The sequence below is a fragment of the Onthophagus taurus genome, chromosome 6 (assembly GCF_036711975.1).
Source record: "Onthophagus taurus isolate NC chromosome 6, IU_Otau_3.0, whole genome shotgun sequence".
Lineage (NCBI taxonomy): Eukaryota > Metazoa > Arthropoda > Insecta > Coleoptera > Scarabaeidae > Onthophagus > Onthophagus taurus.
Genome location: NC_091971.1, coordinates 15,178,332 through 15,202,327, shown reverse-complemented (window position 1 = coordinate 15,202,327; position 23,996 = coordinate 15,178,332). Strand labels below are relative to the sequence as shown.

Below are 23,996 nucleotides of genomic sequence, written 5' to 3'. Positions count from 1 at the left end.
CGTATCACAAACTGATAAAAATTAAGATAAACTATGCGCGATCATTCTCACGGTTTTCAGTTGAATAGAAATAGTGACGAGAATCGTTTGCGTACTATGGAAATTTGCACGTGAAAAGTTACGTAGGTTGGAAAAAAAAAATAGGGGATTGCAAATTTTATATAGGGGAATTTATTTTCTGTAAAAATAAGCTGTCAGTTCAATTGAGAGGTTCCAGCGTATCGCTACGAACACCTAGAAAAAGGTAACAGTAAAACCACATTTTCACGTGAAATCAAATAAAATTAAGGAAATCCCATCGAATCTTAATTAAATTTGACGTTATTAAAGTGTATTTTATTAAAAGCCGTTTGGGTAATGTGAATTAAATTTGAATTTTAGTTACATAATTCTTGGTTAGGAAGAATTAATATCGATTTTCCCGCTATGCAAGCAAATTTTTAACATATTTTATTAGTTATCGTCGAATAAATCTAAACAAACCGAAAAACATTAACCGGTATTTTATTTTTAAATTTTTTTTCATCGAAAATCAAATAAACTTTAGTGTCATTAGTGAATGTGCAAATCGGATCGTTGCCAAAAATCTTATTTAAAATTAACCGATCGTGTAGTGTGTTGCAATCGCCGGCTTTTGCGTAATAATTGTGCGGTTACCTTTTCGGAAACAAATAATTCCCCGCAAATTTATCAAAAATTAAAAAAAAACAAATAACCACAACTTTATAGGTTATACTTTTTAATCATTTTTTTTACTCTTATTAGAGTATTATGCATCGAGCCAGGAGTATAGTTAGCACCATAAAGGGTCCTGGGGCCCAAAAATTCGCTGGATGGCTTCTACAAACCACCGCAACCCCAGCAATTTGCAGCGCACCCAAAATTTATTATAACACTCCAGCTCCTGCGGAACAATTCTTAAATGGAACCTCTTCAAGTTATATTGAGGATATGTACAATGCTTGGTTAAATGATCCTGCAAGTGTACATGCGGTAAGTTAATTTGTTTAATAAATAAAATTCATTACAATTTAAGTTTAAAGGTAAATTTTGTATTTGACAACTTGTTATGATCATTTTCTTAAAGTTCAATCACTTTCACTTGAAGATTAACAAGAAAGCTTTAACAATAAATGTTTTAAAGTTGTGGAAGAATGTATTGTCAGTTGGAAACATCAAATAATTAAAAATTTCCCGCCAAATTTCCAAGAAATAAATAATTAGCAAGCAAACATCTGTTTGGATGATTCCCATAAAAACCCTGAAAAATAGTCCCTTTTTATTGGTTATACACTTTTTTTTTACGTTATGTAAACGAAAAATTTAGTACCTCGCAGTTGGATAATCAAGAATAAACCATCCTGGCCTTGGTATACAAATAATTATTTGGTTTTTGCATAAATATTCGTCGTTTTTATAAGCAAACTTAATAAAAAACGAAAAGTAATATAATAGAAACCTGTTTAAATGACTGTTTCTTATTTGCATGGTGATGATTCATAGATATTCCATGAACTCATCCAAACAATCATAAATTTTGTTTGTTTTCCAGTTTTTTAATAATTTATGATGAGGTTTCGACCACACCATTTTTAACGTTCAGAAACGTATTAGCGGGATTTTACGTGGTCTTAGCCAACATTCAGGTTATTAAGCTTTCATCCTTACACCTGCCAAAAGCCAACGCCGTCAAAATCGATTGTTGACCTCTTCGTATTTTCCATGCTTGTGCCAGATTCTAGAGAGTAAGCCACTCCCAACATCGTCTGTCATTGATTGTTTCGTTTCCAAAAAGTTCGTGGAATTCGCGTAATGTTGACGGTTTTCTTATTCTCTTTCAAAGTGACGAATAAAATGTTGGTATTGGAGGTGCAAAGAATGAGCAATTTTCCCGCCGGGATATGACGTCACTTTTGAGCTAAGAATATCCCAACCTAATTCTTATTTGTCCCTAGTGACTAAAATGGCGATCAATGAATGGTAACTAAAATATATCCAAACAATGCATAGCGAACTGATTGACATCAATCCATTGCGTTAAAGTTTGTTATTTGAGATATTAATTAATTATTGCTTAATTTTATGATGTGCAACCTTACACTGAATTTTTTTTATCATCAAGAGAATAGTTTAGTATGATCCTTTAATTTGCAACTTTAATTCGTTTCATAGTCTGTGACAGAAAACTCTTAAGTGAAAAAGTTGCTTTATTATATTGCCTAAAATCGGTTGTTCTTAGGGTGTGTCCACACACTGCTGCCGCGCAAATATTCTTAGGTATGTCCAAACTTACACGTGGTAGAGTTGTGTCCTGCGAACGCCGCGTGTTGGTGCCGCGAAATGTTTTGACACATTTCCAAAATCTAAGAACAATTGACTCATTAATTAAATACTAATATTCGCATTTCGTAATCTGTTTATGCTCATATTCTATATACTATAATTGTTATCAACAACATTTAAGAATTATTTCAGAAACTGATCAAGATCATTATTGCAAATTTTATGTATTGCGTCGCTAGTATCTTTAAAACATGAGATTCTAGTCATTTCAAGAAAGCTTAGTAAAAATCTAGTAATTTCTTGGATATGAATGCTATCCTAGATGACATTACATGTCAAGATGTAGTTGCGATTTAACTAAAAATTAAAGAGTTCATCTACATTATTCTATGCAATCTAGCATCATAAAATTTGTGTTGTTATATCGTTTCGTAAATGCTTAAATATTTATTACATCTTGTTATCCTAGATTCCATTTTAGATACTATAAAATTGATTATACTGGCCAAAATCTGAATAGGATATGTATGTTTGTCAAAAAACGAACATTCTTCGTAACATATACATACAATTCGAGGTGTATTAAACCATTAAGTGCCCACTTTTTTTGCATTTTGGACAAGAAATGTTATAATTTAGCACAATTTTCTCTTTAAGTTTTTTCTTATATGGTCGTTGGGTTGGGTTAATACAGTCTGCTATAAATAATATTAACTAATAGATATAAAATAGCACTAAACTGTCAAACCCAGCTAGTATACTTTTTGCGCCAAGTGAGGTATGTTAAAATCCAAAATCTCAAAATGGGGATCGTGACAGCTAATGGTTAAGATAGAGATGTGAATCCCTTAGAATTTATTGTTTCCATATCTGACGCATTCTTCACGCCGTTTTCTCCCAAATTCTTCGAATTGGTTTATTGCTCCAGATCTAAGTTATAGAACAAAATCTGTATTACAGCACCCCTGCTACTGGTTGTCCGTGTTATACCGAAATCAGAGTTGGGCTTTGAAGCTGTAGTGTTGCAACGTGTTGGTGCTGGATAACTCATCTAGTTCCTTGTCCATTATCTTGTTTAAACACATGTCACTGCGTAACTTTCACCATTTGAAATGAGCTTTATAGAGACACATGTGAACAGCAGTCAGTTTTTTAAAACGCAAGTTAGATCTTGCATTATGGGTTCAACTTCAACAAATTTTTTTTTTTTTATTGACGGTGGAACTTCTCAAATATCGCTGGTGAAATCGTTGTTTGGAAATGTTTGGTTCTCAGTATATTCAGAGTTCTTTGAGAAGTTGTAATTAAAATTACTAGCTCTGGTCTTAAGTCTTTCGCAACGGCGTTCTGAATTGGGAAATCTATTCACGTGTGTAAGACAAAGTTTGCATCTTTTTGATATCACCTAGTTCAATGTGGATGTGTTCAAACTTCCATCTCAATGAATGAAATGGCTTAGGATTGAATCCTAAGGTATGTTGTGATATTTTGACTTATTGATATTAAGGCAATTTCGTGCCCATTTCTAGAAGTTCATCTTTATCGACGGTTACAGGATACAGGATAGTTCCGTCGCTAATTTATTGCTGAATATATTAAATATCAGGAGTTTTACGTTCATTTTTCCAAGGACGCATCTATGAGGGTTTCATAGATAGGAGTTAGTACTCTCTCAAGCATTTAGAAATTAGCCGCAGTTCCTGTCTTTTCCAAAGTCAAAGCCAAAAAGCTTTCGCCAATATATAGGTTGGATATCACCCAGGATTGCAGCAACTCTCCATTAGGCATTGGCAATAAGGAAATTCGTACAAATGCTATGATGTATTTGGTGATATGATCTCATCGAGTCGATGCTAGAAAAAATCTTCTTGCCATGCAGGAACTGTGAGAAATTTTGTATTTTCAGTATAGGGCGCTTGACCAGCATGCTGCTATATGCAGGAGAAACGTCTAACTACTTTTGAAAGAACGGGGTTTATGCCTCTAAATGGACTTGCATTGCTTTCTGACGGGTGCTTCTTTGGGAATTCAAACATCCAAAATTGCCATCGGCGGTTCTGACGTTCTATAAATGAAACTTTCAGTGATTATCAGATGTAGATTGGCTACGTCCACTAACTATGAGTAGTAATCTAGGAAACCAACACCAATTATGATTTTGGAAACCGCCACAAAACGTCATATGTAATGCCCACAGAAAGTAAGGGTGTCACAACTTTATATGAAGAGGCATCGGAAAGGTGTTTGGGCAAAATAACTAGTTATGGATTGCTCGTGATTCCAACACAATCCGTTATTATCAGCTCAACGAGAACGCGATTTAGACCTACTCCACTGCGATATGCTTTGGGTTTATGACTTCGTAGAAGTCATACTAGTGTCGTTAGTATTCTTTCATCCTAGAAAGGGGGTTGACACCTAGAAATACATTACATCGTTACAAGACCTCTAGAAATTTCTAGAGGAGGCCAAGACACAGAGTTTATGCTTTATGATGGACACCTTGTTGTTATTGGTGTGCTTTTGGTTGGTTTCCCTTCTTAAAGATGATAGAATTTAAATCCAGGTCAAAGATGAGGTTCCTCCAACATCAAAGGAACCAACATCAGTGTCTTCTCTGGTTATTCTATGGCCAAGATCCACAACAGATTGTTCCACAAATGATGATGGTTGTAATTCCCTTAATACAAATTGATAGTTGATAAAACATTAATGTTTCATTCTTCTCATTTGTGCACGGTTTTCAAACTCCATATCCACCTGCTTTTTCTTAATTTTAATTTATTCAAACGTCAAACTCAATACATAATTAATAACATTAAAATTTTAATATAGTTATTTTAATAATTTTGAATGAATAAGCATTTTCAAAAGTACAATACAATATTATAACAAATAATATCACTCGACTATAATAATTGTATACATACAATAAATTGAAAATGTAAAATATAATTTTCTTCATAAAAAACAACCATATATAACATTATAAATATACATTTAATTTATTTATACAATAAAATATTTGCTATAAAACCAGATGATTAAGTCATATGATGTTGATTATTATATTAATTAAATCAGCCTTTGCATACAATACTAATTGATCCTCGCCTTGAATGTGCGTTTAAGGTGATTTATTTGATATATTCCGTTTTTATTTTGATTAGATAAAGTCACTTTATGAAGGCGTTAAAAATTTAAAGGTTTAAAACGTGACAAGATTTTCGGTTTTATTATTTGAACGTGATATGGTGTTTATTAGATGCAATTTAATTCAAATTTATGGTTATGTTATTATTTAAAAAATGTTTTCAACCTTTTTATTTATTGATATCACATTTTTTACGTCATCTCCACGCCAAAAAGCATCACACTTCTTATTAGCATTTTTTTTTCAACAAAAATTGTTGATTTAATTTTTTTTATTGTTTAGAAAATCCTTTTTGATACAATAATGGCGTTAATAACTAAAATAAATAACTTCTAAGTCTAAATAAGTCGTTTTGTAAACATCTTTATTGTTGATTTAAAATATCTTAATGGAAAGTTTAGTTGTAATTCGCTATCAACTAAATTGGTTCACAAACTAAAAGAATTATTTTAAAACTTTCCTCTATTTATTTAACTATAATCGATGTAATTGACCTTTGTTATAAAATTTTTTTTTAACAATTGATATTGTCCTTTGAAGTAGAAAAAAGGTGAAGGTCGTCTCATGTACTATTAGAAACCTCATAATTACAAAAATAATCGACTTTTGTAACCTATCTAATTAATAAAAAAAGATCGGCGACCTTATAAATTGTTACATTTTGACCTATGGATTATTAAGTGGAGTACATAATTGAGAATGTTGCAATTATTGCGCTTATCTGTTAAGAAAACGCCCACATTTTGACGTCGAGTGAAATTATAGACGTCTCGTTGTTGAAGCGATTGCGCAATATTGCGTTTTAAACGTCTATTTAATCTCATAATATATCGTGACTAATTTCTTGTTCACGGGGAATCCTATAACCGATATTATTATGTTTAAAAGAAAATTACCTTTAAATCGTTTCCGATTAGTCATAATAACTTAAAACTTTCGAGGCTAGAATGTGAATGGAACGACAACGACGATTGCTCGAGTCAAGATAAAAAATAGAAATCTAGGACGAATTGCTTGCCGTGAAAATAAAATTGAAATTTGAAACGGTATTGCGTAGAGGAGACAAAGGTCGTCGTTGAGTTTGATCAGACGTTTCCGTCATTTTTTTGAATTTGACCCCGCGGTGGATTCTCGGTCGATTTCGACGATATTTTTATTTTTAAATTGGTACAATGTGCGCGCGACTAAAAAATAATGTTACTGCCAATCAGGTGACCGCAATTCGTTCCAAAACTTTTTAGATATGCAAGTGAAACGTTGATAATAAATTGTTTTAAGGTTTAATTTTGGATTTGTTACGCAACTTGTGCGTTTTTAACTCAAATACGATTGTGGAGTTTCAAAAACAAACGTTTATTTTTAATTAAATTTCTTTTTTTTTTATTAAAAAATGTTAAATAATTTTTTTGAATCCTTCCATATTGTGTATAAGGGGAATTTTTCGTTTTCATTATACCTTAAGTAAAGTTTTGAATGAAATTTAAAGTGTTAATTTAAATTCGTTATTGAGTATTGTAGTTCATAAATAGTTACTTGTATTCCAAGGTCGTAAAGTTTCATTAACCGTAACAATTGGTTAAGATACAAAAAAGTTGTAGATTGAATGTCTTTAAATCAAAAAATTTAGACACAATAAAAAGTTCTGATGGGGTTCATTTTTTCAACAAGGAAGCTTTGAACAACCAGATCAATGAAGATGAAAACGATAACTCTGGACAAGCTACGTCACCGTGGAATCTAAAATAGAAACCCCAACAGCTAACGAAGTGAAGGCAGGTATATTGAAGTTGAAGAATAGCAGATCCTCTGGAGAAAATAATATCACCATCGAGTTAATTAAAAATGGAAGCGACATATTTATGTCTAAGCTACATAACATAATATGACATGTATTATATAGCAAAATGGGGTAATGCCAGAAGACTGGAAAACTTGTCTTATATGCCCAATACACAAAAAGGGTGATAGATTAAGTTATGAAATCTATAGGCCGATTAGGCTGCTTAAAACGTCTATGCGGATTCCGGACTGCAAGATCTACGACTGATCAACAGTTTGTTCTGAAACATTTAATGTTTCAGCATTTAATGTTCATCGACTTCAGACTAGTCTTCGATAGTGTAAACCGACCGAAAGCACAATTAATACTGATAAAGCAAGGTATTTCAAAGAAACTCGTCAGTTTGGCAATGATGACAATGTACGAATCTAAAGCAATAGTAATTACTTATTACTTTCCATTAAAACTGAATCAATTGGTAATGATAAAATTAGTAAAAAAATGCTAGTACTATGTAGTTCAATAATTCTTCCTTACTTATATCACATCATGAATTTAAATCGAGAAACTGGCAGTTTTGCAAGCAATAATGCAGAGTCGATTATCGACACAGCAAACTTATTTATAACATCTACAAGAATGCTACAATGAAAGCACTGAAGAGAGTAAAAGTAGTCAATAAGACAAGGCGATACAATGCTGAACCCAAATTGTTCATCACAGTCAAAACGGCATAAACATTGACGGCAGAAACCCAATTAATTTGCGCTACGCGGACGATATAGTCCTTATTTCGGATAGTCTTGGAGCGATGAAACTGATGTTGTATGACTTCAAGGAGGTGTGTGCAAGAGTCGGGCTAAATATCCACGTGGAGAAATCAAAATTTCTGACAAATCTTGTTCCCAGCCCTAACATCAACATTGGGCATAATGAAATTAAGAGGGTTGATAGCTATACAGGGTGTTCCGTGACTCGACCGACAAACTTATACAATTCAAAAAATGGTATATCACCTATAGGTGAATTCCTCTTTGTTTCAGAGATATCGAAATAAAAATGATAAAAGAAAATTTATTAATTTACTAATTAACACAAAATTACAGCACCTGTGCAAAATGAGAACCACCATTTTCTAAATATGCAGCTATCCTTCGTGTTATAGAATGTTGCTAGTTAATTTCTTTAGCGAATTAGTAGCTTCAACTATTCTGTCAATCAACTCTTCCCGTGTATCTGGTTTACCATTACTACTATACGTACGAGATTTGAGGCAACCCCACAGAAAATAATCTAGAAGCGAGAAGTCAAGTGACCGAGCTGGCCAATGTACAGGACCACCTCGTCCTATGCACCTTTCCGGAAAATTTTGATTAAGAAATACCGTGACTTGTCTCCCAAAATGTGATGGTGCCCCATCTTGCTGGAACCACATGTCACGACGAGCTTCTAGAGGACTATTTTCTATGTAATTCGGCAATTCTTCTTCTAAAAAATGAAGGTAAGTTTCTGCACTAAGACGTGTTTTAAAAAAATGAGGCTAACAAGTTGATTATTTAACAAGCCGCACGTTGACGGAAAAACGAAAATAAAGAGGAATTCACCTATAAGTGATATACCATTTTTTGATCATAATGACTCCCGGAATGTATGGTATAAGTTTGTCGGTAGAGTCACGGAACACCCTGTATATATCTTGGCCATGACGTTCGTGTATTGAGAGATAATCAAACAAGCGAACTAAACAAGAAACACAATCGCATGGGCAGCCTACCGGTAACTTAGAGACGTCTTCAAGAGCAATATTCCTATATATGTGAAAAGAAAGGCTTTTAATCAATACGTGCTTGTAATTATGACATACGGCTCCGAAACTTTAACATTAACATTGGCTAAAGCCATGAGGCTCAAAGAAAGATGGAGAGGTCGATGCTGGGTGTAATCCTGAGGGACCACATACGAAATTAAGACCTACGAAGAAGAACTGGGGTAAATGATGTGGTAAACATTGTGACATGTCGCACGAATGAAGTATGAGCAGTGAACAAAACGGTTGTTTGAGCATTTGCTGGCTCGGCAGACGACAGCAGTGGGTTAACCTTTAGTCGAAACCATTTGCTATTAATAATAGTGTTAGACAAGGCGATGCACTATCAACGTTACTGTGTTACGGTGATCTAGAAAACGGTGGTAGTATATTCAATAAGGCAAGTACTAATGAAGAATTAAACAATTTTGTTGAAGGAGAAAGCATTGTTAGGTTTGCCAAAGCTCAAAGAATAAGATGGATGGGATACATCTTAAGGGTGAGTGAAACCAGGAAAACACAGAAATAGGGGAAGACCTAGAATGAGATGGAAGGCCCAGACGGTGTGACTAAGTCTAATAACATAAAGAAGCTGTGTGTTCAAAATTGGAGAGTGACAGCACTTCATAGAGTGGAGTGTTCAGAAGGCCAAAAATATAGATGTAGCGCCGCAGAATGATGATGATTTTTTGAACTCCTTGTAATAACATTTCAGGGTTACAAAAATCGTCAAAAAGTGCCATTCCATTTTATTAGCAACAGTTATCTAACAAATCTCATTCTTTTAAGTTATTCCATAATGGTTATATTAGAAACACCCTGTATAAAGAAAAAATTTGTATAAATTATTAAAAAATCATTATATTTATAAATTTATAATAACACATTATGAAAATGATTTTAAAATCATTGAAAATATTAAAATGTTAAAAAAAAAGTAATTAAAAAAGAAATTAATATATTAATCGATTTTAACCTCACTAATTAGACGTTTATGTCATCTGTCAAAACACTCAAAATTTTTAGTTATTAAAATCTAAATAAATTTCAAACATATCTTACAAATATGTCGTCAAGTACTCTATTTTTTACATTATTTCTTCACAAACTTTTCGCATCAGTTGATTCGACTGCAATATTTTTGCGTTTCACCAAGGATTTCTTCGTCGGTTTTCTAATGAGTATAATTTTTCATTCGCGTAATTACAATTTGAAATGTAACGGTTTAATCATTAATTTTAATTAATTTTCTTTAACTTTGTAGTCTTGGGATTCTTTTTTCCGAAATTCAGCGCAAGGCCAAGCGTATCAGAGGCCTCCATCTCTGGCGGGCCCCGGGAAGAATGAGGTAGCGCTAACATCACTTTTACCTGCTATCCAAGGTGTTGGAGTTGGGGTATCTAGCCTGGATGATAAGATTATTGAAGATCATCTTGCCGTACAGGCTATTATTAGAAGTTACCAAGTAAAAATATAAATTTTTGAAAAACTTCCTTGTTTTTTTAATTGTTTGTTCATTTTTTTATGTAGTCTCGTGGTCATCTTGTGGCGCAAGTTGACCCTCTTGGTATCATGTATTCAGATAGGAGTACTACTATTACTGAAAGGCAGGGTTCACCACCAGATGAAGTTGTGCGGCAACATAGACTTAGTATGTTTATTTTATTTAATCATTTAAAAGAGATACTCTAAAAAGTTTGTTTATAGATGATACTGATATGGAAAGAATGTTTAAATTACCATCAACCACGTTTATTGGAGGAAAAGAAACGTCACTTCCCTTGAAGGAAATCCTCAAACGACTTGAACTCACTTATTGTAGACACATTGGTGTTGAGTTTATGTTTATTAACAGCTTAGAACAATGTAATTGGATTAGAAAGAAATTAGAAACACCAGGTGCTGGACAATTAAGTGCTGATCAAAAAAGATTGATTCTTGCCAGACTTACTAGAGCAGCAGGGTAATTTAAAAATAATATAACTTTACAAATTATTAATTTTTTTTGTTTTAATTAGATTTGAAAACTTCTTATCGAAAAAATACACATCTGAGAAACGTTTCGGTTTGGAAGGTTGCGAAATTTTAATTCCAGCGATGAAACAAATTATTGATAAAAGTACCGAATTGGGCGTCGAAAGTATTATTATGGGCATGGCTCATCGTGGCAGATTAAATTGTTTAGCCAATGTATGTCGTAAACCGCTTGTTCAAATTTTCAGCCAATTTGCTGGATTGGAAGCAGCTGATGAAGGCTCTGGAGATGTAAAATACCATTTAGGTACATACATTGAAAGGTATAATATATAAATATAAATAATATATTCAACAATCTAATTCTTTAATTTTATAATTCAGATTAAACCGTGTTACAAATAAAAATATACGTTTAGCTGTATGTGCTAATCCATCCCATTTAGAATGTGTCTCCTCAATTGTGCAAGGAAAAACGCGCGCTGAACAATTTTATCGAGGCGATAGCGAGGGTAAAAAAGTAATGTCGATTCATATTCATGGTGACGCGGCGTTCTGCGGACAAGGTGTCGTCTTTGAAACGATGCATTTATCTGATTTGCCCGCTTACACCACCCACGGTTCAATTCACATCATTATCAACAACCAAATTGGTTTTACAACCGATCCAAGATTCTCGAGATCATCACCATATTGTACTGACGTTGCCAGAGTTGTAAACGCCCCGATTTTCCACGTAAACGGTGATGATCCCGAATCGGTTATCCATGTTTGTAACATCGCTGCTGAATGGAGAGCCACTTTTAAGAGTGACGTCATCATTGATATCGTTTGCTACAGAAGAAACGGTCACAATGAAAATGATGAACCAATGTTTACTCAACCTTTGATGTACACGAAAATTAGGCAAATGCAAACCATTTTGGAGAAATACGCCGATAATTTGATTAAAGAAGGTGTTGTTACTCCAGCGGAAGTACAAGATGTTAAAGAAAAATATGAGAAGATTTGCGAGGAAGCGTTTAGCGCGGCTCGCAAAGAAACCCACGTTAAACATAAGGATTGGTTGGATAGCCCATGGTCTGGATTCTTTGAAGGAAAAGATCCTTTGAAAGTTGGACCAACCGGGGTTAAAGAAGAAACTTTGGTTCACATTGGAACCAGATTTTCGTCGCCACCACCAAACGCCGCCGAATTCGTTATTCACAAAGGTTTAGAACGTATCTTAAAAGCTCGTTTAGAAATGGTTAATAACAGAACGTGCGATTGGGCCATCGCTGAAGCTATGGCTTATGGAACTTTGTTAAAAGAAGGAATTCACGTTAGATTATCTGGACAAGATGTTGAAAGAGGAACTTTCTCTCATCGTCATCATGTTTTGCATCATCAAACGGTTGATAAAGCAACTTACAAGTAAGTTTTGTTGCATTTAATTTAAAGTTAAGTTATTTGTGATTTTTTATTAGCCCATTATGTCATCTTTACCCTGATCAAGCTCCGTATTCAGTTTCAAACAGCTCACTCTCTGAATACGCTGTCTTAGGATTCGAATTGGGTTATTCCATGACGAATCCTAATGCTTTGGTTATTTGGGAAGCTCAATTTGGTGATTTTGCCAACACTGCGCAATGTATCATTGATCAATTTATTTCTTCTGGACAAGCTAAATGGGTCAGACAAAGTGGTTTAGTTGTAAACTTACCACATGGTATGGAAGGTATGGGTCCTGAACATTCAAGTTGTCGTCCAGAACGTTTCCTTCAAATGTGCTCTGACGATCCCGATTATTTCCCACCGGAAAGTGATGACTTCGCGGTGCGTCAATTGCACGATTGCAATTGGATCGTTGCAAATTGCACGACCGCCGCCAATATGTTCCATATCCTTCGTCGTCAAATTCACCTACCCTTCCGTAAACCTCTGATTATGTTGACGCCCAAGAGTCTGTTGCGCCACCCGAACGCCAGGAGCAGTTTCGACGAGATGGTAGAAGGCACCGAATTCCAAAGAGTTATTCCCGACACTATCGATTCATCTGGAGTTAAAAAAGTCGTATTCTGTAGCGGAAAAGTTTATTACGACTACAAAAAAGAACGCGATGCGAAAAATTTGACTAACGATATTGCGTTGATTAGAATTGAACAGGTTTGATTTTTTTAACCTTTAAATAATTTTAATTTGTTTATTAAAATATTTATTCGTGGTTTTAGATTTCACCTTTCCCATACGATTTGATTAAACGAGAATGCGCTAAATATCCGAACGCTAAATTGTTCTTTGCACAGGAAGAGCATAAGAATCAAGGTTATTGGCAATATGTGCAACCTCGATTCCATACAGCTCTTACCGGAAGTAGAGATGTCAAGTAAGTAATTTTTAATTTTTCTTTTTGGCTAGAAATACAAGATATAGATAATAATACGGGACATTTAGTTAAACTTTCGAATTTATCACTAAAACTTTTCATACTTTAATATAAATTAAAGGAGATATGATTTATCGCAAGAATGGTAGAATCAAAAAGAGCTGCTACATCTCGGGAAGTTCGGCACGTTCGTGACGTCACGCATGGGTAGACAACTACTATTTCACACTTTGAATTAGCAAATGCTTAATTTATTTTATTCGTGTTTTGTAATGTTGTTAGTTTGAGACTTAATAAGGTTAATAATATAAAGAAATCGAGTTTAGCCATGTGTCTCTTAAGATGGCTAAACCTGAATGTTTCTAGATCTACTCTTAGTTCTAGTTTTAGTTCAATATAAATATACAGCAATCTAGCACTGAATGATAATTAAAACTACAACTAGACAGTTTCGGGTTTAGCCCATTCAGAAACATTAATATTTATTAAAATTGTTATTATTGTCTGTCAACAATATCGAATTTTTGTATTCATTTAAATATTGTCATTTGAAACAGCTAGTCAACAAAAGTTGGTGCTTGTGCGAAAATAGAAATTGAAAGTTTTAATTCATGAACCCTACTTGTGCTAAATGTTAAAGCCACCCCAAAATAAATTTACTTCAGAAGTAAATATAATATAAATATACAGGGTGATTCACATAAGAACCGACACAGAGCAGGGACATGTAGAGGACAATAAATTAAGATGATTTAACGTAACTTACCTCTACACTAAGTTGTACACTTTCACTTCTACATTTCATGTGGAATTTAATTCCACATGAAATGAAGTAGAAAACTTCATGCTGAAAACTTTTCTTACTCTTATTTTTTAAAAAACTTTGTCGTTTTTATAAAAAACTTAAATAACTAAAGACACGTATTTCGTAATGTTACTTAAAATAAGCGAAAATTCAGTAGTCGGCTATGAAATTGTACGTCAAACTTGATAAATAGGTTATAAAGTTATTTGACGACAATGTTTTATAACGTATTTGTCAAGTTTGATGTACAATTTCACAGCCGACTATTTTTCAAAAAAACCTATTTATCTTCAAACTATTAATGTTAGGCATGAGACATATGGAATATTAAAGATGTAGAATGAGACACCGAAGACGACAAAGTAATAAAATATACGGGGTGTTCCATTTAAAAAAATAAAGTAGGTGAATTCTCAAATTTTTATTTTGGCCAGAACCCGAGAAACGTCTAATGACCGATTTCGCTGAGACACCTGTATATCTTGGTAAATATCGACTTTATAAAAAAACTTTTTATGCAAAAGTTGTTTTGAAAAACATTTTATTTGCCATAATAAGACAGTATTCATTGGTTTTATCATTTGGACACTTGATTTTTTTTAAATATACAGGGTGATTCTCAATACGCATAAACTGAGGGATTTACTCCTCATGACGAAAAATGACTAATAGGCGAAAAATTTAGTAGTAAAAGATTTTCTGTTTCATAGATATCCGTGATATTTACTTTCAAATCAAGAACATTTTAAAATGAAGTGTTCGACGTTATTTCCCAAATATCAATTGGGCTTCTCGAATCCACGATCCTAACGCGGCCTCAACCAGGGTGTTGGCGGATTGTCTGGGCAGCAGCATGTATCTGATTCTGCAATATTTTTTAAGTGACCTGAAAGGTAATAAATCAAGAGGATTCAAGCCGGGCGATCACTGTGGCCAGGCCATTGGATCATCTCGACCTATCCATCTTTCAGGAAACACTTTATCTAGATATTTTTCTAGATAAAGTTCTTTCATCTATTAGTCATTATTTCACGAGGAATAAATCCCTCAGTTTATACGTATAGGTTGAGAATCACCCTGTATTCATTGGTTCTTTTGATAGGGATTTTTTTTTCTTTTTTCGATGATGTACCCTCATAACAGAAAAGCATCTTCCTATCTCTGGCCATACTCCGTACTTCGGCGAGTCTCTTCCCTCTCATCTCAACCATCTTTTCAATCTCTCCCTCCGATTGGGTTCTTGGTCTACCACGCTTGCTCTTTCCTTCTGGCCTTATGTTGGACATTATCTTAGATATGCTATGTTCTTTCATTCGAAGCAGGTGACCATAGCAATTTGTTTTCCCTCTATTTCCTGTACCAGGGGATTTAAGCTTAGTTCTTCTCTGATGTTCTTGTTCCGTACCCTAGCTCTTCTGGTATTCCCCAATATCTTGCGTAGGTACTTGGTCTTAGCTGCAGTTATTTTCGATTTGTGCTTGTCCAACATCGTCCAAGTTTCTGATCCATAATTAAGTGTGGGTATATAGTTAGTGGTTTTATATTATTGTATTTTTGTTTTAGTGTTCAGTTCCTTCTTGCCTAAGAAAAAGGGTGTTGTTTATTGATAGTAGACTGCACTTGCTTTGCTGTTTTGCTGCGTATTTCTTGATCTATCTTTCCATCTTTACTTATTATGGTTCCATGATATTCGTACTTTTCTACCACCTCCAGTCGTTGCCGCTACATTCTTACGTCAATATCTCCTGTTTTTTCTTCTTTTGTGATGTGTAGGATCTTACTTTTGTTTTTGTTTATTATTATTCCTCTTTCTTGTAGGCAGGTATTCCATATTTGGATATTTCTTTGTAGGACATCTACTCTGCCTGACATTAGTACAATATCATCCGCTTATATTATAAAGTCTCGAGTGTAGATCGGGGTTAGGTTGTCTCGTCTGCGTAGTTTGACTTGCTTTATTATTCTGTTCATGTATGCTATAAAGAGTAGTGGACTTAAACTGTCACCCTGTTTCACTCCCTAAATCAATTCTGAACTCTTCTGACGTCTTTCCATTCAGTCTAACCCACCCCATTACGTTATGATATACGCTTTTAATTTCTCTTTAGTTTTGAATTTGTTCCCAGTTCGCTTAAAGCTTTCCATATATGTTGCCTCGGTACCCGATTGAAAGCTGCTTTTAGGTCTAGGGAAGGCCAAATATACAGGGTATCCCATTTTGTTGAACCCGCTGTTTCTTTTTAATAACTTGACAACCAGCTGGCAAGTCGCCATGTTTGATGGCGCGTTGGAAACGTCAGTTCAGTACAATTTTAACCATGGCTCGCTATACACTTCAAGAACGTGCAGAAATTGTGGAATTGTGGAATTTCCAAAAAAGTTCCTTTCTTACGCTTGCTCAACGCACGTACAGAGCAAAATATCGCAGTCGTTGAACGTCCACAGCCAAGACAATTTGAAATTTAGTGGCGAAATTTAATGCCAGTAGTTCTTTAGCAACATCGATGCCCAAAGTTAAGACGTGAAAGTGATGACGCTCGGTTGACGTTCAGCAGTTTGGCCTCTCTACGATGACGGTTTGGCAAAATCGAAGTGATGCAACATGCCACACTGCTCGATTAATAACGGATTTGCTGCGTACCATGTTTTCAAATCGATTGATATCGAAAAGTGGCAATTACGACTGGCCGAACAGGCGGACGCGCCTGATTTGACGCTTATGTCTTATGTCGCTGATGTCAAGAAGCCAGACATCACTTTCAGAAAGTGACTAAACAAATTGTACTAGTCCAAATTTCAATAAAATGATCGAATCCAAACAGAATATTGAGTTGGTTTCAAGTTATTTAAAAAAAACATTTTTACAACAAAATGGTACACCTTGTATATCCTCTTCGAGTGTGAAATGGTTCCTCTTCGAGTGTGAAATGGTTCCTCTTCGAGTTTTTCTTCTATTTGGATTCTCATCCGTTGAGTAGAGTTTGAGCGCAACCGGCTCCAAATTGATTGCTCTGGTTGTTTCCCCCTTCTTATGGATTGGCATGATTATATTCTTTTCCCATTCGTAGGGTATTGATTCAGTATTCTATGTCTGCTGGAATCTTTTCCTCCGCCACTGTACTACGTTCGGACCTCCTCTTTTTAGTGATTTTGGTGATATACTCTGTTATCTGCTGTTCCTCTATATCTTCCACCTCTTCTCGACTCTCCTCCACTTCTTCTGTATCCTCTTGTTTAAATTTTTCCTCATAGTGGGTTTTCCATGTTTTTAACATGTTATCACTTGTCATCTGTAGTGTTTATTAAGTTAATTTCACAAAAAAACTTGTTTTTTATAAAGTCGTCGATATTTACCGAGATATCCATATATTATATTCCATACAAAATAGCCACCCTGTATACAATAAAGACACAAAAACACAACATCATTTTCTGGATTACAAAGGATGTAGCAGTCCTTTTAGATTCAACCGTCCTTGAATTTATCGCGTTTTTTTTTCGATGCGCAGAGTTGAAACTGCGCGAACATTGCTGAGCTGGTTCAGCCGATTGTTTGGCAAAAAGGAACCAGATCCGGTTGAGCAAACGGAGCCGGTAACGGAAATCGAGCCGAGGGTTGTTGGGTGAGAAAAAATCGTTGGCCAATAAATCATATCTTCAAGTGCACTATTCTTTATTTTTAACTGTTTAATATAACCCTATTCGTTTATTTTTCCTTCCCAAGTGTTAATGCAATCGTTTCTTTCATTCTTTTTGCTATTTATTATGATAATGCCAAATCAAAATTATGGCTTCAAATAGCTCACATACTTCGCTTCTTTAATTCACAGCTTTTATTAGATTTGTAAATTTTTTTTTATCTATTGATATGTGTTTAATGTGTGGTGATTGTTTTTTTTTTTGTGGTAAATTAATATATTATGATATATTTTTTGAAAATGTGTAATAATAAGTTTTTTTGTTTGTTATGAATAGCTACATTGGAAGACCTGTTGCTCCAAGTCCAGCAACTGGTAACAAAACTCAATACAATCGCGAATACCAAGCGATGGTCAACGACCTTTTATCAATCTAAAAAAATTTGTGAAAAGAAGAAACAACACAATTTTTCTATACTAGTGAAATTATCTAGCAATTATTGCTATTTATCTTATCACCATTAAGAAATGAAAGAAAAATCGATTTTGAATATTAAGAAAAAAATTAGATTTAGGTATAAAAACGAAATTGTATTATCGATGGTTAATTTGAATCAAAATAGTCGTTATTTTCTTTCAGTTTAACAATCAATATCATTGTTATTATCGTAATTTTTGCGGCACGCCTAGATTGATAAAAAAATAATTTATTTAGAATAAAATTATTGCATATTGGTTTAACTATATAAAAATTTCATGTTTTATGAATTATGTTTGGTCGATAAGACAGTTTTATGTTAACTATTAAAAAAAAACGTTAGATGTTTTAACTATTGTACATAGAGATTACTTTATGTAGTTAATTGTACAAAAAAAATAATACGAAGGCGAGAATCATTTTAAGTGTAATTAGTGTAATAGTATATTATAAATCGCGGAAGAAGAGACCCCCCTCAATCGAATGATATTTTGCAGTCGGAAAATACTCCTTAAAATTATAATTTACCGTTGCAAACGCAATAATAAAACATGGTGCTTGTTTTAAATAATAAAAATTTTAAGAAAATGTTTTTAAAAAAGATTTATTTTAAATTTTACCGCGTTTGCTATTAATGCTATTATAATATATCACAAACAATCCTTTTATTTCATCACACATATTTCTTTGGTAACTTTTGAGGAAAGAAAAACCCCAACTGTATTATTATGTATTGTAGTATTTTCTTCTAAGTGCTATTTATTTATTGTATGAACGTTTTGAATGACCTGTTGCTTGAGTAAACAGTATCAATAACAATGTTGATTTATTTATTTGTTTTATTACCACCTTTATTTAATTAATTTAATTTCCTTATTTCCAATAGGAAATGCGATGACAACAAAAACATACAAGCAAATATCTTCGTTGTCTTTAAAGATACCGAAATATTAAATACATAATTTAATTTTTCTTTTTAGTAATTGTTTTTATTTAAATAGAGTTATAGCTAGACCAGCCCGCGCTGCACCAGCTACTGGAGATAAACACACAAATAATCTTGAACAAATACAGATGTTAAAAGACTTCACACAATTATAATTTGTACTATATATTTTTGGGAATCAATGAGAAAAATGTAAAAATTACAAAATCGTTTAGAAATAAACACGATATAAACGATACCTTTTCTTATCTCTTAAAATATAATATAGACTTAACTGTATCTTTGGTGGACTATATTTTGTGATAAATCTTCCATTCAACTCACATTCCTATTAATACTCTTTACAAGTTGAGGTTAATGTCCAAGGAACCTACAAAAAATATCTCACAAATAAGTTGAAATGGCTTTAAACATCTCACGGAATTTTTTGAGAGGAATAAAAAATGTATCTGTGCATTGTAGAAGCGCATCGCAATATTATCCCATTGACGAAAACATATTTGGTTTATCCGAAGATCAAATTCAGGTATCTTTTTAATAATTCTTATCAATTAAAAAAATTAAATAAAAATTGACCCATTTATTTTAAGTTTCGAGAAACAGTCTTTAATTTCGCTCAAAAAGAATTAGCTCCATATGCTAACGAAATTGATAAGAAAAATAATTTCGATGGGTTAAGAGAGTTTTGGAAAAAATTAGGAAGCCTCGGGTTATTAGGTAAGTACGTCAATGTTTTCTTAATTTAGATGCCTTTCAACCAATTTGGTTAAACATTTTTTGAGCTGCTTTTACTTTTAAATTAAAACGACCTTGGATTTGACTTTGTTTATTTGCTAAATCAAAACATACAGTGAATGTCATTTAAGATGCAATATACAAAAATATATTTCCATAAAAACCATGGCGTACCTATTTACTTTGGCCCACTTAAAATGCAACATGTCAATATAATTTGACATTACAGTAAAACCTCGATATAACGGATCAATACGGGTGTCTATTATAGCTTAAAAAAAAATATATAAGAATCTAGCGCTGAATAAGAAATAAAACTAGACTAACACTAGGACTAGAATCATCACTAGACCTAGAAAAATTCCGTTTAGCGATGCGTCTCTTAAGACGGCTAAACCTGACCAGAGGCGTTAAGGTGTAACTACCAGGGGGGCGACTGTCCCAGGGCGCACAACACTATGGGGCGCCATGATAAATTTTCAAAATATGAAAATTGTAATATCCCTGATATCAAAAATGTAAAAGTGAAAATGATATTTAGTTTTAGGACAATGCAGTTGTCCACGCGGCACAAGCCACGAAATGACAAAGAAGTTGCAGAATTCAGAATAAAGGAAATGTTTTATGTATTATTCATTATTAAATTATACTTACTACAACATAATAATTCAAAAGTATTAAAAGATTTTTATGTAAAAGTCTTTATGTATGTGTGACAAAGAAACTCACTTACTCGGCACTGTAGTCTATAACTTTATTTTTATTCTTTTTATATTCTATCATTTTTATTTAAATCACTTCAAGTTTTTGCTTGACAGTCAAAATTGACAGCTTTGACGTGTGTATATTAAGGTCGGTAATATAGTTTTCGTTATTAAACGTTTTAATTATTTAAATTGTTTAATGAATAAAATTAATTAAGAGATTTATCATTAAAACATATTTTGGATGATTTTAAAATATTGAAAACAGCGTCTATCAACAGAATTTGCAACTATTTTAATTTAATTAGGTTAATTTTTTTTTGAGGTTAAGTTAATTTGTTTTAGGTTAGTTTGATATATGGCGTTTTTTTGAGTTAATATTAATTAATTTAAATCACTTTTCAAGTTGTTTGGATATCCAATCAACAAATTTGCCGACTTTCGTGTAAACAGAGGGCGCACCTCGAATTACACATTTATTAATACCGAAAGAAACAATTCCTACTAAAGTGTTACTTTGCACTAAAGGACCCCCAGAATCACCACTACACGCAGTTTTTGAATCTCCGTTAACTAACCTGCATAGATTACTCTTATTATTGTCGGAAGAGATAAATTTTCCCAAGATTTGACGCAAACTAAAAAATTATTTTGATTTTGACAGGTGTCAAAGTTAAATTAAACGTCACTTAGAAAATTGTAATAATAGAAAAGAATAAGTAGAAATAAATAGAATAAAAAAATATACTTCACGTGGGCTTGCTCAGGTCATGCGCATTGAAGTTTATATATGCATGACAAAGAACTAAATTTGCGTCGCGTAATCGTACTCACTTGCTCGGCGCTCTAATCTATAACTTTATTTTTATTCTTTTTATATTCTATCACTTTTATTTAAATCACTTCAAGTTTTTGTTTGACAGTCAAACTTGACAACTTTGACGTGTGTATATTAAGGTCGGTAATATAGTTTTCGTTATTAAACGTTTTAATTATTTAAATTGATTAATGAATAAAATTAACTTAGAGATTTATCATTAAAACATATTTTGGATGATTTTAAAATATTTAAAACAGCATCTATCAACAGAATTTGCAGTCAAACTTGACAACTTTGACGTGTGTATATTAAGGTCGGTAATATAGTTTTCGTTATTAAACGTTTTAATTATTTAAATTGATTAATGAATAAAATTAATTTAGAAATTTATCATTAAAACATATTTTGGATGATTTTAAAATATTTAAAACAGCATCTATCAACAGAATTTGCAACTATTTTAATTTAATTTAACTAAAAAATTATTTGATTTTGACAGGTGCCAAATTAAACGTCACTTATAGATAGAATAATAAATAATAATAGAACAGAATAAGTAGAAATAAATCGAATAAAACTTCACGTGGACTTGATCAGATCATGCGCATTGAAGTGTGCTGCCAGAACAATATTGGTGTCTTTCCTAATCTACCTTGTCACCTTAAACTGAACATATCTTGTATAGATAGGATGGCTACTTTCAGTAGTATATATTCAATATACTACTATATTGTGTATTATTCAAACTTTTTGAAACATTTTGAAAAAAATAGTATCATTTCTATGAAGTCTTTAGCCTATTAGTTCTAGGTCTAGTGTTAGTTCTATTTTTACATTAGCATTATCACAAGATATAGAACTACAATCATTCGGGTTTAGCCGTCTTGAGAGACATGTGCCTAAATCCAGTAGGCACTCGGTCTAGTGTTAGTTCTAGTTTTGCACTATCACTAGAGCTAACACTAGACATGGAACCAGAAACATTCGGGTTTAGCCATACGTCTTTTAAGACGGTGGAAAATTCAGGGTTATCATAAAGACGTTACCTTTTTCCAAGCAAAACGTTTCTTTTGTAAATCTACCCAAAGCCTGTACCATTAAGTCCATTAAGCTATGTTGCATTTTATTTGGTACAGTGCAAGTACATAATAGTTTCGTAACTATGGTTACTGCATTCATATATTGCGAGTTATATGAAATTCCCTGTATACATGATGATATAGCATAAGATACAGGATGATATTGATTATAAAAAATTTTAGGTATAACAGCAAAGAGTAAATATGGAGGTACAGAAGCTGGCTATTTGGAACATTGCATCGTTATGGAAGAATTATCAAGAGCATGTTCAGCGATAGCACTTAGTTACGGTGCTCATTCAAATTTATGTATTAATCAAATTCATAGAAACGGAACTGAAGAACAAAAATTAAAATATCTTCCTAAAGTAATTAGCTCAAAAAAAATTTTTTTTTAATATAGGTTAAATTTCTTTTTTGATTTAAGTTATGTTCCGGAGAACACTTTGGAGCGTTAGCAATGTCAGAACCAGGTTCAGGTTCTGACGTAGTCTCAATGAAATTAAAGGCTGAGAAGAAAGGCGATTATTATGTTTTAAACGGAAACAAATTTTGGATTACAAACGGACCGGATGCTGACGTTTTAGTAGTGTACGCCCGAACGGATCCGAAAGCTACAAAGAAACAACATGGAATTTCAACATTTTTGGTCGAAAAAGGCTTTCCAGGATTTAAAACAGCCCAAAAATTAGATAAAATGGGAATGCGCGGATCGAATACGTGCGAATTAATATTCGAAGATTGTAAAGTACCCAAAGAAAATTTATTAGGAGAAGAAAATAAAGGAGTTTATGTTTTAATGAGTGGTTTGGATTACGAACGATTAGTTTTAGCCGCGGGACCAGTTGGAGTAATGCAAGCATGTTGTGATCTTGCATTTGGATATGCACATGATAGAAAACAATTTGACCAAAAAATTGGGGAATTTCAATTAATACAAGTAAGTTATTTAATTTTAAATGTCTTAAAAAGATTTAGGATGTAAATTTGTTGTTTTAGGGAAAAATGGCTGATATGTACACAACTTTAAGCGCTTGTAGAAGTTATTTATACAACGTTGCTAAAGCTTGTGATAAAAAGAATGCGAATAGTAAAGATTGCGCCGGTGTTATTTTGTATTGTGCTGAAAAGGCGACTCAAATGGGATTAGATGCTATTCAAATTTTAGGCGGAAATGGTTATATTAATGATTATTCAGCTGGAAGATTAATGCGTGATGCGAAATTATATGAAATTGGAGCTGGTACATCAGAAGTTAGAAGACTATTAATTGGAAGAACTATCAATTCGGAATATAAATAAGAAAGAAAATTGTTAAAAGTTTCAGCGAAAATGACCTTGCCATAAATTTATTTTCAATATATAATTTTTTTTTAATTGAGTACAAGTGCCATCCCCAAAACATAATTTTTTTTCAGGAAAGCATAA

At 33.1% G+C, this 23,996-nt stretch overlaps 2 protein-coding genes across 5 annotated transcripts; both read left to right on the top strand.

Annotated features, from left to right (window-relative positions):
- The first annotated feature begins 62 nt into the window (after positions 1-62).
- On the top strand, positions 63-19,468 carry LOC111414724 (oxoglutarate dehydrogenase Nc73EF). 4 transcript variants are annotated; one of them, XM_023046159.2, is made up of 11 exons: positions 63-244; positions 766-993; positions 10,289-10,489; positions 10,555-10,675; positions 10,732-10,987; positions 11,043-11,321; positions 11,383-12,411; positions 12,465-13,143; positions 13,209-13,363; positions 17,678-17,791; positions 18,144-19,113. In XM_023046159.2, the coding sequence occupies exons 2-11, from the start codon at positions 772-774 to the stop codon at positions 18,241-18,243; spliced, it is 3,156 nt and encodes a 1,051-aa protein (XP_022901927.1). In that variant the 5' UTR covers positions 63-244; positions 766-771; the 3' UTR covers positions 18,244-19,113. The 4 variants fall into 4 exon arrangements, with proteins under 4 accessions (XP_022901927.1, XP_022901926.1, XP_022901925.1 ...); XM_023046158.2 differs by lacking the exons at positions 17,678-17,791; positions 18,144-19,113 and adding an exon at positions 19,286-19,468; XM_023046157.2 differs by lacking the exon at positions 17,678-17,791.
- A 68-nt stretch (positions 19,469-19,536) lies between these two features.
- LOC111414725 (isovaleryl-CoA dehydrogenase, mitochondrial) lies at positions 19,537-23,945 on the top strand. The gene is made up of 5 exons (XM_023046160.2): positions 19,537-19,756; positions 19,821-19,947; positions 22,752-22,936; positions 22,996-23,508; positions 23,568-23,945. The coding sequence occupies exons 1-5, from the start codon at positions 19,631-19,633 to the stop codon at positions 23,868-23,870; spliced, it is 1,254 nt and encodes a 417-aa protein (XP_022901928.2). The 5' UTR covers positions 19,537-19,630; the 3' UTR covers positions 23,871-23,945.
- The last annotated feature ends 51 nt before the right edge of the window (positions 23,946-23,996 follow it).